General features: G+C 44.4%; 1 protein-coding gene across 1 annotated transcript in view; it reads left to right on the top strand.

The window, feature by feature from the left end:
* Positions 1 to 12285, top strand: part of LOC130110517 (probable carboxypeptidase X1) — a 31475-nt gene extending 19190 nt beyond the window's left edge. The window contains exons 9-15 of the mRNA XM_056277643.1: positions 6206 to 6402; positions 7041 to 7220; positions 7999 to 8196; positions 10028 to 10124; positions 10270 to 10409; positions 10757 to 10859; positions 11990 to 12285. Of these exons, the coding sequence (XP_056133618.1) occupies positions 6206 to 6402; positions 7041 to 7220; positions 7999 to 8196; positions 10028 to 10124; positions 10270 to 10409; positions 10757 to 10859; positions 11990 to 12285 (1211 nt within the window). The remainder of the gene's footprint in view (positions 1 to 6205; positions 6403 to 7040; positions 7221 to 7998; positions 8197 to 10027; positions 10125 to 10269; positions 10410 to 10756; positions 10860 to 11989) is intronic.

Genomic DNA, 12285 nt, shown 5'->3' with positions numbered 1-12285 from the left:
AGTCTTCCTCTGTCCAATGTCTGTGTTCTTTTGCCCATCTTAATCTTTTTCTTTTATTGGTCAGTCTCAGATATGGCTTTTTCTTTGCCACTCTGCCCTGAAGCCCAGAATCCCGCAGCCGCCTCTTCACTGTAGATGTTGACACTGGTGTTTTGCGGGTACTATTTAATGAAGATGCCAGTTGGGGACCTGTGAGGCGTCTGTTTCTCAAACTAGAGACTCTAATGTACTTATCTTCTTGCTCAGTTGTGCAACGCGGCCTCCCACTTCTTTTTCTACTCTGGTTAGAGCCTGTTTGTGCTGTCCTCTGAAGGGAGTAGTACACACCGGTGTAGGAAATCTTCAATTTCTTAGCAATTTCTCGCATGGAATAGCCTTCATTTCTAAGAACAAGAATAGACTGTCGAGTTTCAGATGAAAGTTCTCTTTTTCTGGCCATTTTGAGCGTTTAATTGACCCCACAAATGTGATGCTCCAGAAACTCAATCTGCTCAAAGGAAGGTCAGTTTTGTAGCTTCTGTAACAAGCTAAACTGTTTTCAGATGTGTGAACATGATTGCACAAGGGTTTTCTAATCATCAATTAGCCTTCTGAGCCAATGAGCAAACACATTGTACCATTAGAACACTGGAGTGATAGTTGCTTGAAATGGGCCTCTATACACCTATGTAGATATTGCACCAAAAACCAGACATTTGCAGCTAGAATAGTCATTTACCACATTAGCAATGTATAGAGTGTATTTCTTTAAAGTTAAGACTAGTTTAAAGTTATCTTCATTGATAAGTACAGTGCTTTTCCTTCAAAAATATGGACATTTCAATGTGATCCCCAACTTTTGAACGGTAGTGTATGTATGTGTGTATGTGTCAGATTGTGCAGCATTCAGTGATATAACATCTGTTCACACTGCACCTTTCTAATGCATTATAAAGTCAATACTATTCATTTCAGCCTGGACTACTTAAGTTTATTAGTCTTAGTACAGTCTGCTATTCACAATGCAGAAGTCACTTTTTGTAGGAGATCCACTTCTTAACATGCCCGCTGCACTGTCGTTGCACTCAGAGAAGAGTGCTTTGGAAACTGCTGCACCACGGGTGAAGGACAGACGCAGCATGAGAAAGGACAAAGGCTACCACTGTGTGCCGGCCTCCCAAAATTACACTGATAGTCTCTCTCTATGCAAAGCATCTACCCATACGGAGTGACACCCCTGCTCATTTGCACTGAGCTGCCGAAATGTTTTCTCTGGCATGGCCACACCACATGTGGCAGCCGCTCCGATGGGGTTTCCCGCCAAAACACACGGTAGCAGAAGTAGATACCCGGGAATGACAAGCAGACATTTTGCTGCTATATAACCGTCTGTATTAAAAGTGATCTTGAACCAAGAGGCAGTAACCTGATAACAGGATAGGTTACTTTGGTTGGTTCAAGATGATATCGGTTGACTCGAGAAATTTTTGAAACACGTTGTGTTGCACCAGAAAGAAGTGATATGTCAAGTCAATTTTATTTGTGTAGCCCAATACCACAAATTACAACTTTGCCTCAAGGGGCTTTACAGCACCACATCATCCTGTCCTTAGACCCTTGCATCGGATAAGGAACAACTCCCTAAAAAAAAAAACCTTTAACAGGGAGAATAAATAGGAAGAAACTTCAGGAGGAGCAAAAGAGAAGGGATCTTTCTGCCAAGACAGACAATGTTCAATGGACGTTGTGTTACACAATTTACGGAATACAAAATTGAAAGAGGATAACAGAATTATAATGGAATAACAAAATATATGAAGTGTATGGGAAAACCGAAAGAACAACTTCCTTGTCCTATCAGTAGATATTTTTCTTTTTATTATTAATAATTTTTCCCACAGTGTAGTGAAGCCTTTTACAGTTTTCAAGTTAAAATCTTATATATGCAAGATTTTTGCACACAGTGCACACATTTGCAAATGAGGAAAGAAAAAAAAATGACGAGTTTTGGATTCAGCACCATGGTGGTTTTGAAATGATACAAAAGCTTTAGTAAGACTTTCAAGGGTCAAATCGTCAATCTCTCAATTCGACAAACACAAATATCAACCAAAGTTGAAGTTAATGAGAAATTCACCTGCATTTGCATGATATCGTGAAGAGGATCTTCTAGTCACTCGTGGAAGGCAGCACTGGGAATACTGGCACCTTTCACTGCAGGATGAAACCCCCCCCCCCAACTTCCTTCAGTCAGCCTCAACCAATTTCCTTTCTCACTTCAAAGTCTGTTTTTTTTGGCCTTGTACACAAACTTAACAGCTCTTCCTGTCGTCACACCATCTGCCAGTGGGTACAGTGGATAGCCCACTGACCGGGTTCAACATAGTCACATGTCCCCCCTCTCTCCCCTCTCTTCAGGTATGTCACTTTGTGCAAGTTTTCTTCCTCTAAACAGCTTGTGGGTTTAATTTGTAGATTGGGATAGGTTGTTGGTTTCGATGATGCTGTCTTGGCCAAGACTCCCTTGACGGGGAAAGTTGTCAGTTGACTTTTGAATAGCTGCAGTAGTTGTATTAAAGGTGAATAAATATGGCGTTCCCTCCATTTAAGGAAATTTCTTTTTCTCTCAACTGAAGATTCTATGATAATCTCAGTGTTTTCCTGTTTGGGACTCTGGGAATTTGACCCTATAACTCGCTTTTATGGCCAGAAACGACTCTTCTGACCACAACAAGTGGGGGAAATGGTTAAAAGGTTTTTTTTGTTTTTGTTTTTTTTCCCGGACTCTTTCTGAAATCGACCACCCATCATACACTGACAGGCACCAGCTACAAAGTCTACCGAGCTTCAGTATTTTGACCAACCAAAGCCTCAGTTACACTATCCCTCAAACGTTAAAACCAAAGTGATTCAATCAATCAATCATCATTCAAGTTGCATTTTATATACCCTATTATTATTATTATAATTATAAAAAAAATGACACCAATGTTATCACTCCTGTCTTGATAACCCATTCATAAACTTTTTTTTTTTTTGACTGAGGGGAAATTTTTTTTTTGTGAAACCTAGTCAGTACACCTGGTTTTCATTAGATATGCTGTTAGATGGGCCACCAGAGACCTCGGGGGAGTGTGTGTGTGTGTGTGGGGGGGGGGGGGACACCATCCTAACCTGAGCCTATCAACACTTTCCCTGACCTCTGATGCAAATAACAGTGCACACTTGGAAAAACAGCAGCACATTTTGGTCATGTTGGCATGAACACATTAGGTCCATGCCAACCCTGATGCATGGTTTTCAGGTAAAAAATAAATAAACAAATAAATAAATAAATAGATAGATAAATAGATAAATAAATATATAAAGGCTCTATTTATTTGGGTTGTTTTGTTTTTTTCCCTTCCCATCTCTAAATAGGCCTTTCCTCATAATGTTTCTTTGCTGTGTCACAAATAAAAAAGGCATGAACGTCTAATGCAGGCTAACACAGGACTTGAATCAATATATATGAATGTGCTGTTTGACATAGCTGTTATGGAGCTCTGAACAGGTAACGTAAGGTGAAAACATTATGCAGTCTTTATAAGCTGTTGTGCAGCAAGCCAGCATGGAAGAAAGTTTAGCGGTTAGCACTGGTGGATAATTTTGTCTCTCAAGGGACCCTGGATTTGACCCTAGATTCGAAGCCACATAGGGCAGCACTGTGGCACAGTGGTTAGGGCGGTCGCCTCACAGAAAGAAGGCCTGGGTTTGAGCCCCGGGGTAGTCCAACCTTGGGGCTTGTCCCGGGTCACCCTGTGTGGAGTTTGCATGTTCTCCCCGTGTCTGCGTGGGTTTCTTCCGGGGGCTGGGGTTCCTCCCACAGTCCAAAGGCATGTAGGTCAGGTGAATCGGCCGTACTAAATTGTCCCTAGGTATGAATGTGTGTGTGTGTGTGTGTGTGCGTGTGCGTGTGCGTATGTCGGCCCTGTGTGATAGTCTGGCGGTCTGTCCAGGGTGTCTCCCCGCCTGCCGCCCAATGACTGCTGGGCTAGGCTCCAGCATCCCCGCGACCTTGAGAGCAGGATAACCAGTTCGGAAAATGGATGGATGGAAAGAAGCTACATAGCCATATCATGCTTTTTTCTTTCTTTCTTTTTTAATTTTCCCCCTTTTTCTCCCCAATTGTACCCATCCAATTACTCCACTCTTCAGAGCTATCCCGGTCGCTGCTCTACCTCCTCTGCCGATCCGGGGAGGGCTACAAACTACCACATGTCTCCTCCAATACATGTGGAGTCACCAGCCACTTCTTTTCACCTGACAGTGAGGAGTTTCACCAGGGGGACGTAGCATGTGGGAGGATCATGCTATTCCCCCCAGTCCCCCCCCCCCGAACAGGCGCCCCAACCAAACAGAGGAGGTGCTAGTAGAGCGAACACGACACATACCCACATTCGGCTTCCTACCCGCAGACACAGCCAATCATGTCTGTAGGGATGCCTGATCAAGCCGGAGGTAACATGGGGATTCAAACCGGTGATCTTTTTTGTTTTTTTGGACAATGCAGGAGCACAAATCATTAAGGATAGGGCATTAAAGAATTGATTCACAAACTCTTTTAATGTGCCAGTTTGACTTTTTTTTTTAAAGAGAAGCCTACTAAATACCTAGCAAAATTGCTTTTCCAACTAAGTTATGTATGTATAGACCTTGTTTTGTTTTTGTTTTTGTTTTTGTTTTTTTGCTTTCTGAAAACCTCCAGATGTACCATATGCAGCATTTTCAAGGGCAGATGTTTTTGGAAACGCTCCTCCTCCTCTGGATATAGAAGCCTCCTGAGTATTGGAACAGGCAGCTCCTGTGCTCCTCTTGGCCTCCGGGCCATCTCCAAGCTTATGAGTCCAGCTAATCTGCAGCGTAAATAAATATGAATTAATTACTGGGGCTGCACAGGCTCTCTGAGCCAAACAACCTATGAAGCTGTTTGATATGTTGCAGACATTTGGTGTGTGTCGGTGTTTGTGTATGCATGAATGTTTAGCTGTGTGCACATCCACGTGTTTGTGTTTGTGTATTGGGTGTGAGTATGTGACAGGATTCATAAATACACAAATAAATTGACCGTCAAATCTGCAGTAAGGAAAGCTTGCGACTCTGGTTTCAGATGTTTGTGTGTCCTTGGCAAGGTGCTGGGGGGGTAACTGCTTCTTTAAAACGGTCCTAGGGAGGATGTGCTAGATTTCAGACCTATCTGCCAAACGCTGTGTGTGTGGATGAATGCATTGGGCTGAATGATGAATAACTTGTCATCCCTTTGGACACTGAACTGGCAAGATGTGAAGCTTTTGGCTCGAGACAGCAACAGCACTGAAAAGTGATCTTCTACTTTGACAGGATCAGAATGATAAAAATTGTAATTAGGGTTTTGAATGATATTTACACAAAACCTTGGTGTAGATACACAAAATCTTGATAGGTACAAAAAAAATCTTCTCGAAAAGACATTCAGTCGGAGTCTTCATCTTTTTGGCTTTGACCACATATTTAAAATATAGGTACATAAACAGATAGATACGTTATTGTCCTATGAGAGGATATTTGTTTTCACCTTTTGTATAGAGCCTCACAGACAGTACACATGTACACATACTTTACTTATATACCACAGGACATACATGGAGACATACATTATCAACACATTAACACACGAGTTTAGAGGCTCACTTATGGATCATCTTCTTGGACCTTCACTAAACAGCTTGAATCCAGACTTGATGGGGCTTTCACCAGAATGCTGCATGCTGCACTAAACGTATCCCTGGAAGAAGCATCCTACAAAGAAGTGTTTGTATGGCAATATCCCCGCCATCTCAAACACTATCTGAGAACGAAGGGTTCGATTTGCTAGTCATTGCTGGAGGAGCAAGGAAGAACTTGCAAGCGACACTCTACTTTGGTCACCCAAACATGGAAAGACATTTGTGGGAAGGCCTGCAAGAAATTACATCGGTCAACTTGTCGATGACACAGGATGTCCATCTGAGGGTCTTCCAGCTGCTATGTAGGATAGAGACGGGTGGCGAGAGAGGGTCAGAGCCATCCGAGGACACTCAACCTGATGATGGTGATCAGAGGTTCAGTGAGTTTAGAACTTCAATGGCAGAATGAACAAAATATACAGATAGCTATGCACTAACCTTTCTTTCTTTCTTTTTTCCTTTCGGCCTGCTGCTCCCTGCAGGAGAGCCGGAGTTCCGCTACGTGGCTGGGATGCATGGGAACGAAGCGCTTGGCAGGGAACTGCTACTGAACCTGATGGAGTACATGTGTCAGGAGTACAAACGTGGAGACCAGCGTGTGGTTCGCCTGGTCAAAGAAACCCGCATCCATCTGCTGCCTGCCATGAACCCCGACGGTTATGAGATGGCCCTCAAAAAGGTGCCTTCAAACTGTTCTTATAACCGCATGCTCATTAATGGAGCCCTGCTGTACGTTTTGCCTAGTGTCCTCTCGTTTCAGTGCTAATTAAAATTATGATTTTGATATGATTACAAAACCCATCCCAATCAGAATTGTAATTGACAGTTGAACAGGGCTTTGTCTTGGTAACAGTAGTGCAGACGCACTCATAATAAACAGCATGGCAGCAGAGTGAGCCAGGGGTTTGAGGAGATGCAGGGTCAAACTTACATGATGGCAAGCACTGACACTGCTGAAGTGTCTCTGAGCAAGACATTCTGAGACTTGACAGTGTATCGCATTATTATTATTATTATTATTATTATTATTATTGTTGTTGTTGCTGTTGATATTTCTATGCTGACATTGGGAAAAGGGAAAACAGGACCTCAATTAGAGTGCGATAGAGCAAGCAGAGCTAGGTAGATTAAATTAAATTCGATTAAATTAGTTTAGCTTTTCGAATGCAATTTGCTTTGATTTGATTTGAATATAATTTGATAGATCATAGGGGGAGATTGTTTCAAATTGTATATAATTAAATGCATTCTCTCCTCCCATCTTCTCTTTCAGTCCATTGCTCAAAGTGTATACCTCTTCCTTTTGTTAATGGACAGGGTTCAGAGCTAGGAGGGTGGGCGCTGGGTCGGTATAGCTACGAGGGCATCGACATGAACCACAACTTCGCTGACCTCAACTCGGTGATGTGGAACGCCATCGAGCTGGAGACGGACAAATCCAAACTCATCAACCACTACTTCCCGGTCCCTGCACAGTACAACTCCAAGGACGCCTTCGTAAGCTTTATGTGTCTCTTACAGGGTAACGGCGCCTAGTGAGTAAAGGGATTCACACCGTCAACCAAGAGATGCAGGTTCAAACCTCCCTTGTCGGCAAGCATCCAGCCTGCTTAAAGTTTGGGTTAATTTTAATTTTGATGCATAATCAAATGAGACCATCAGTGAGATTAGATTTTGGCTAGATTTTAGATTTTAGATCTTGGCGCCACCGTGCCGCCAAGATTTTGTTATATAACGTTTCCAAATGCTTTTCTCCAGGGCGGATTCCCCACAGAATCTAACAAAATCCATCCGCACTGATGGGCTATATCACCACAATTAATGATACATTACCGCATCACTATATATCTTGCAAACAGCTGTTTTTTCCAAAACATCTCTCACTCTTCTCTTCCAAACAAATGCACAAGCTACCAGAGGGTGAATGTAAGTCTTTGCTACAAGAAGCAACACTTTTTTGAAATGAAGCCATTCTGTGAAACATGACCGCTTTTATCCACAAGGGTTTGCAAAACCAGGAAAAACCCAAGACTCCTGTTGGCAGCTTTAAATATACTTGAATGAGACATTGAATCTTACTACCTCAAGACAAGAGGTACTGTTCTGTAGTTTATCCCTAATCTTACTTCCCTGTGGAGAGAAGGGGGAGACAGTGAAAATAAATATTTCCTATCTGCGGAAAAAAAACAAAACCTCCTTCTATTCTAAGTGCTCCATGTACCCTTGAGTGTATTCTCCGATTCATCTCTAACTGTTTCTCCGATCCCTCCCCCAGGTGGCGTTGGAGACCCGGGCCGTTATCAAGTGGATGCAGACTATCCCCTTTGTTCTCAGTGCCAACCTCCACGGTGGGGAGCTGGTGGTCACTTACCCTTTCGACATGACCCGTGACTGGGCACCCCGTGACCACACTCCCACTGCTGACGAGAGCTTCTTCCGCTGGCTGGCCACAGTGTACGCCAGCACCAATCAGGTTTGTCCTCTGCCTGTGATTTCTTCTTCTTTTTTTCGTGAAAATTTTCCACTGGTGAAATATTGAGTCAAAGGGTTAGGGTTAAAGGTCTGTATGGTGCAGCTTTACTATTGCTGGCAGTTATTCTTGCTGCAGGATCTGGCCAAGAGCCCTGTCAAATCAGATGATGCACAGGGAGATTTGTTCATTTTGCATGTAAGGTTGACTATCATTTTCTTAGAATATATCCATTCATCATCAGCAGCTTCTCCGGGGTTGGGTCGCAGTGGCAGCAAGCTTAGTAGGGCACTCCAGACATCCCTCTCTCCCCAGCAACGCCCTCCATCTCCTCCTGGGGGATCCCAACGCATTCCCAAGCCAGATTGGACATGTAGTCCCTCCAGAGAGTTCTGGGTCTACTCCGGGGTCTCCTTCCAGTTGGACGTGCCCGGAAAACCTCCAAAGGAAGGCGCCCAGGAGGCATCCTAATTAGATGCCCGAACCACCTCAACTGGCTCCTTTCGATGCAAAGGAGCAGCGGCTCTACTCCAAGTTCCCTCCGGATGTCTGAGCTGCTCACCCTATCTCTAAGGCTGAGCCCAGGCACCCTACCGAGGAAACTCATTTGTATCCGCGATCTCACCCTTTCAGTCACTACCCAAAGCTCTGCGGGTTGGAACGAAGATTGACTGGTAAATTGAGAGCTTTGCCTTCCGGATCAGCTCCTTCTTCACCACAACGGTCCTGTACAAAGTCCGCATTACTGCTGGTGCTGCACTAATCCGCCTGTCAATCTCCTGCTCCATCCTACCTTCACTCGTGAACAAGACCCCGAGATACTTGAACTCCTTCACTTGAGGCAACAACTCATCCCCAATCCGGAGGGATTAATCCACCATTTTCCGGTAGAGAACCATGGCCTCAGACTTGAAGGTGCTGACTCTCATCCCAGCCATTTCACACTCAGCTGCAAACCACCCAAGTGCATGCTGGAGGTCGCGTTCTGATGAAGCCAACAAAACCACATCATCTGCGAAGAGCAGAGATGCAATTCTGAGGTTCCCAAAACGGACACACTCCTCACCTTGGCTGCGCCTTGAGATCCTGTCCATGAATATCACAAACAGAATCGGAGACAAGGGAAAACCTTGGCGGAGTCTGACACCCACCAAAAACGTGTTTGACTTTGTGCCGAGATGCAGACACCGCTCTCAATTTGGTTATACAAGGACCAGATGGCTTGTATCAACTGCCCCGGTACCCCATACTCCCACAGTACCCCCCACAGAGTGCCCTGGTACACAGTCGTAAGCCTTCTCTAAGTCCATAAAACACATGTCGACTGGCTGGTCAAACTTCCATGCTAACCTCAGCACTTCTGCAAGGGTAAAGACTTGGTCCGTTGTTCCACGGCCAGGACAGACTCTGCATTGTTCCTCCTGGATCCGAGGTTCGACAGTCGGTCGTAGTCTCCTGTCCAGCACCCTAGAGTAGACTTTCCCAGGGAGGCTGAGCAATATGGTGCCCCGATTATTGGAGCACACCTTCCAGTCCCTCTTTTTTATTTTTTTATTTTTTTATTTATTTTTGGAGGGGGGTGCTGCACCTCCCCTTTTGTTGGAATATTTAATTTAAAGGCTTTTTTTCTGTACAAGATGACCTCCATTTACTCTTAGACTTGTAACTGAGTGCACTTCAGACACTCGTGAACTGTGTCAGCCCCTCCACAATGTTTTGGATGCCCCTTTAACAGACTCCATTAGAAAAGTGAGTGAGTGAATGTAGCAGCTTGAGAGTAAGGTGCCCCATATTGGCTGATAAAATTTTGCTATCATTTGAAAAAATAAAACAGGTGATGTCGAACCCAGACCGGCGGCCCTGTCATAACAAGGACTTCATCAGATATAATAACATCATCAATGGAGCAGACTGGCACAACGTACCAGGAAGTAAGTGCAAGTGTGTGTGTGTGTGTGTGTGTGTGTGTGTGTGTGTGTGTGTGTGTGTGTGTGTGTGTGTGTGTGTGTGTGTGTGTGTGTGTGTGTGTGTGTGTGTGTGTGTACGCACACATGTTCATGTTCTCTTTCTTTCTAGGTATGAATGATTTTAGCTACCTGCACACCAACTGTTTTGAGGTGACGGTGGAGCTGTCCTGTGATAAGTTCCCCCATGTCAGCGAGCTCCCCGTGGAGTGGCAGAACAACAGAGAGTCTCTGCTGGTCTACATGGAGCAGGTCTGTGTCGTCTGATAACCTCCATAAGGGTCTTTCAAACGCCTCTTAATTATAGTTACTGTTCACCTTGTCGTCATCATCATCATCATCATCTTCTTCTTCATCTTCTTCCTTGAGATTATTCAAACATTTTAAAAATGCTCTGTCAGAGTAATGGCACTTGATGAAAACCGAGACCCCGACAGTTGAAACTGCAGTGCATTCAAGACTCCTGTATTTACTTAAAGACATTTTATTTTACATATCTGTGAGCAGTGGATGGACTTATGTGCGCTACAGTGCTAAGACCCAAAAGCTGTTTTGTTTGTTTCTTCTGGGGTTTTATTTATTCATTTTTCTTCTTTTAGGTCCACCGTGGGCTAAAGGGTGTAGTTCGTGACAAAGACACGGAGGCCGGTATAGCGGATGCCATCATAAAAGTTGATGACATAGACCATCACATCCGATCAGGTACTCTCTCATGTCATGTGATGATATTTGGTTATTCAAACATAACAAACCTTTTCTATTATACAAAGCAATGCAGAACCTTTTTGAATGTATTTTTAATATTAATTAATTATTTTTCTTTTTAATCATCCCCAAAATGGGTCACTGGCATATTTCTGAAGGATATCCATGCATAGTTTTAGTGGTCTAGATGTCAGGTCAGGCATAAATGAATTGAAATAGGAGTCAAGAGGGGAATCATTTTCCAAAGCCTTTAATGCATAACGCTAGTGTCAAAATGTTGCCATCATGCCAAGATAACACCAAAACATTTTTGATTTTCAACAAACACTCTCCGTGATTTAAAAGCGAATGATTTCGAGTTCATCTTTTTCCATGTATTATATTTACTAAACTGGCTCAGATAGATTCAGAGTTTGCCCTGCGCAATACATTTCTTCATTTTTCTTTACTTGTCAAGATTTCTGCATATTAATGTGACTGGTGATAAATAAGATGGTAAGATAAGGTAAGTATCATTTATCCCAGTGGGCAAAACTGTATAAATGACCGATTTACTAGCTACAGCCAAAATGTATCAGCCATCTCTCTTTAGACGTCACTGTAGTAACGATTCTTCTCCTGGATCGGACACCTTGCCGTGGTGGAGAGGCTTGCATGTACCAACGATCCCAAGAGCTATGCCGTCCGGGGCTTGGCTCCTGGTAGGGTCACCCAAAGCGGATTGGCCAAGGGGGAGGTTCCAGACGAAGCGCGATCCAACAAAGACCTCAACGGTGGAACTGGTGGAAGATGTCTCCAGGTCACAATGACAGTGAAGGTGGATGAAGGCTGCAACAGAGGGTGGTCCCCACTCGTCTTGGTTCTCCATGCCATTGGACTCTGGCTACCCCCAAGGACTGTGTGGTGGCAGGCACATCAGCCACTCCACGTAAAAAGCTGTCACGTGCAGGTGTCCTCCCATTATGCAGCTCCAGGATTGGCTTCTATGCCCACCTGAGGATCCAGAGGGATACTCAATATACTCGACCCCGAGTGACCAACCCATGAGTAGCAGTTGCAGTATTAGGTGTTCATTTTAAACCGTGCCTTTTCACTCGCCATCTCCTGCTGTTGTCCTTTTTTTCTAGTGGCGGATGGAGACTACTGGCGCCTCCTGAATCCTGGCGAGTACCAGGTGACAGCCAGCGCTAAGGGCTATTACCCCTCCACCCGCACCTGCTTCGTCATGTATGACCACTACCCCACCATCTGCGACTTCCGCCTCACGAAGACACCCAAGTGGAGGCTGAAGGAGATTCTGGCAAAGGGGGGCAAAATCCCCAAGGACTTGCAGCTGAGGCTACGCCAGCACCGTCTGCGGAAGCTGCGTGTCAGTACCAAAACCATCAAACAGAGGCGTGCAAGAGCACCCAGGAGGACATGA

The sequence above is a fragment of the Lampris incognitus genome, chromosome 1 (genome assembly GCF_029633865.1).
Source record: "Lampris incognitus isolate fLamInc1 chromosome 1, fLamInc1.hap2, whole genome shotgun sequence".
Classification (NCBI taxonomy): Eukaryota; Metazoa; Chordata; class Actinopteri; order Lampriformes; family Lampridae; genus Lampris; species Lampris incognitus.
The sequence above is the reverse complement of the archived record's forward strand: the minus strand, read 5'-3'. Positions and strand labels throughout refer to the sequence as shown.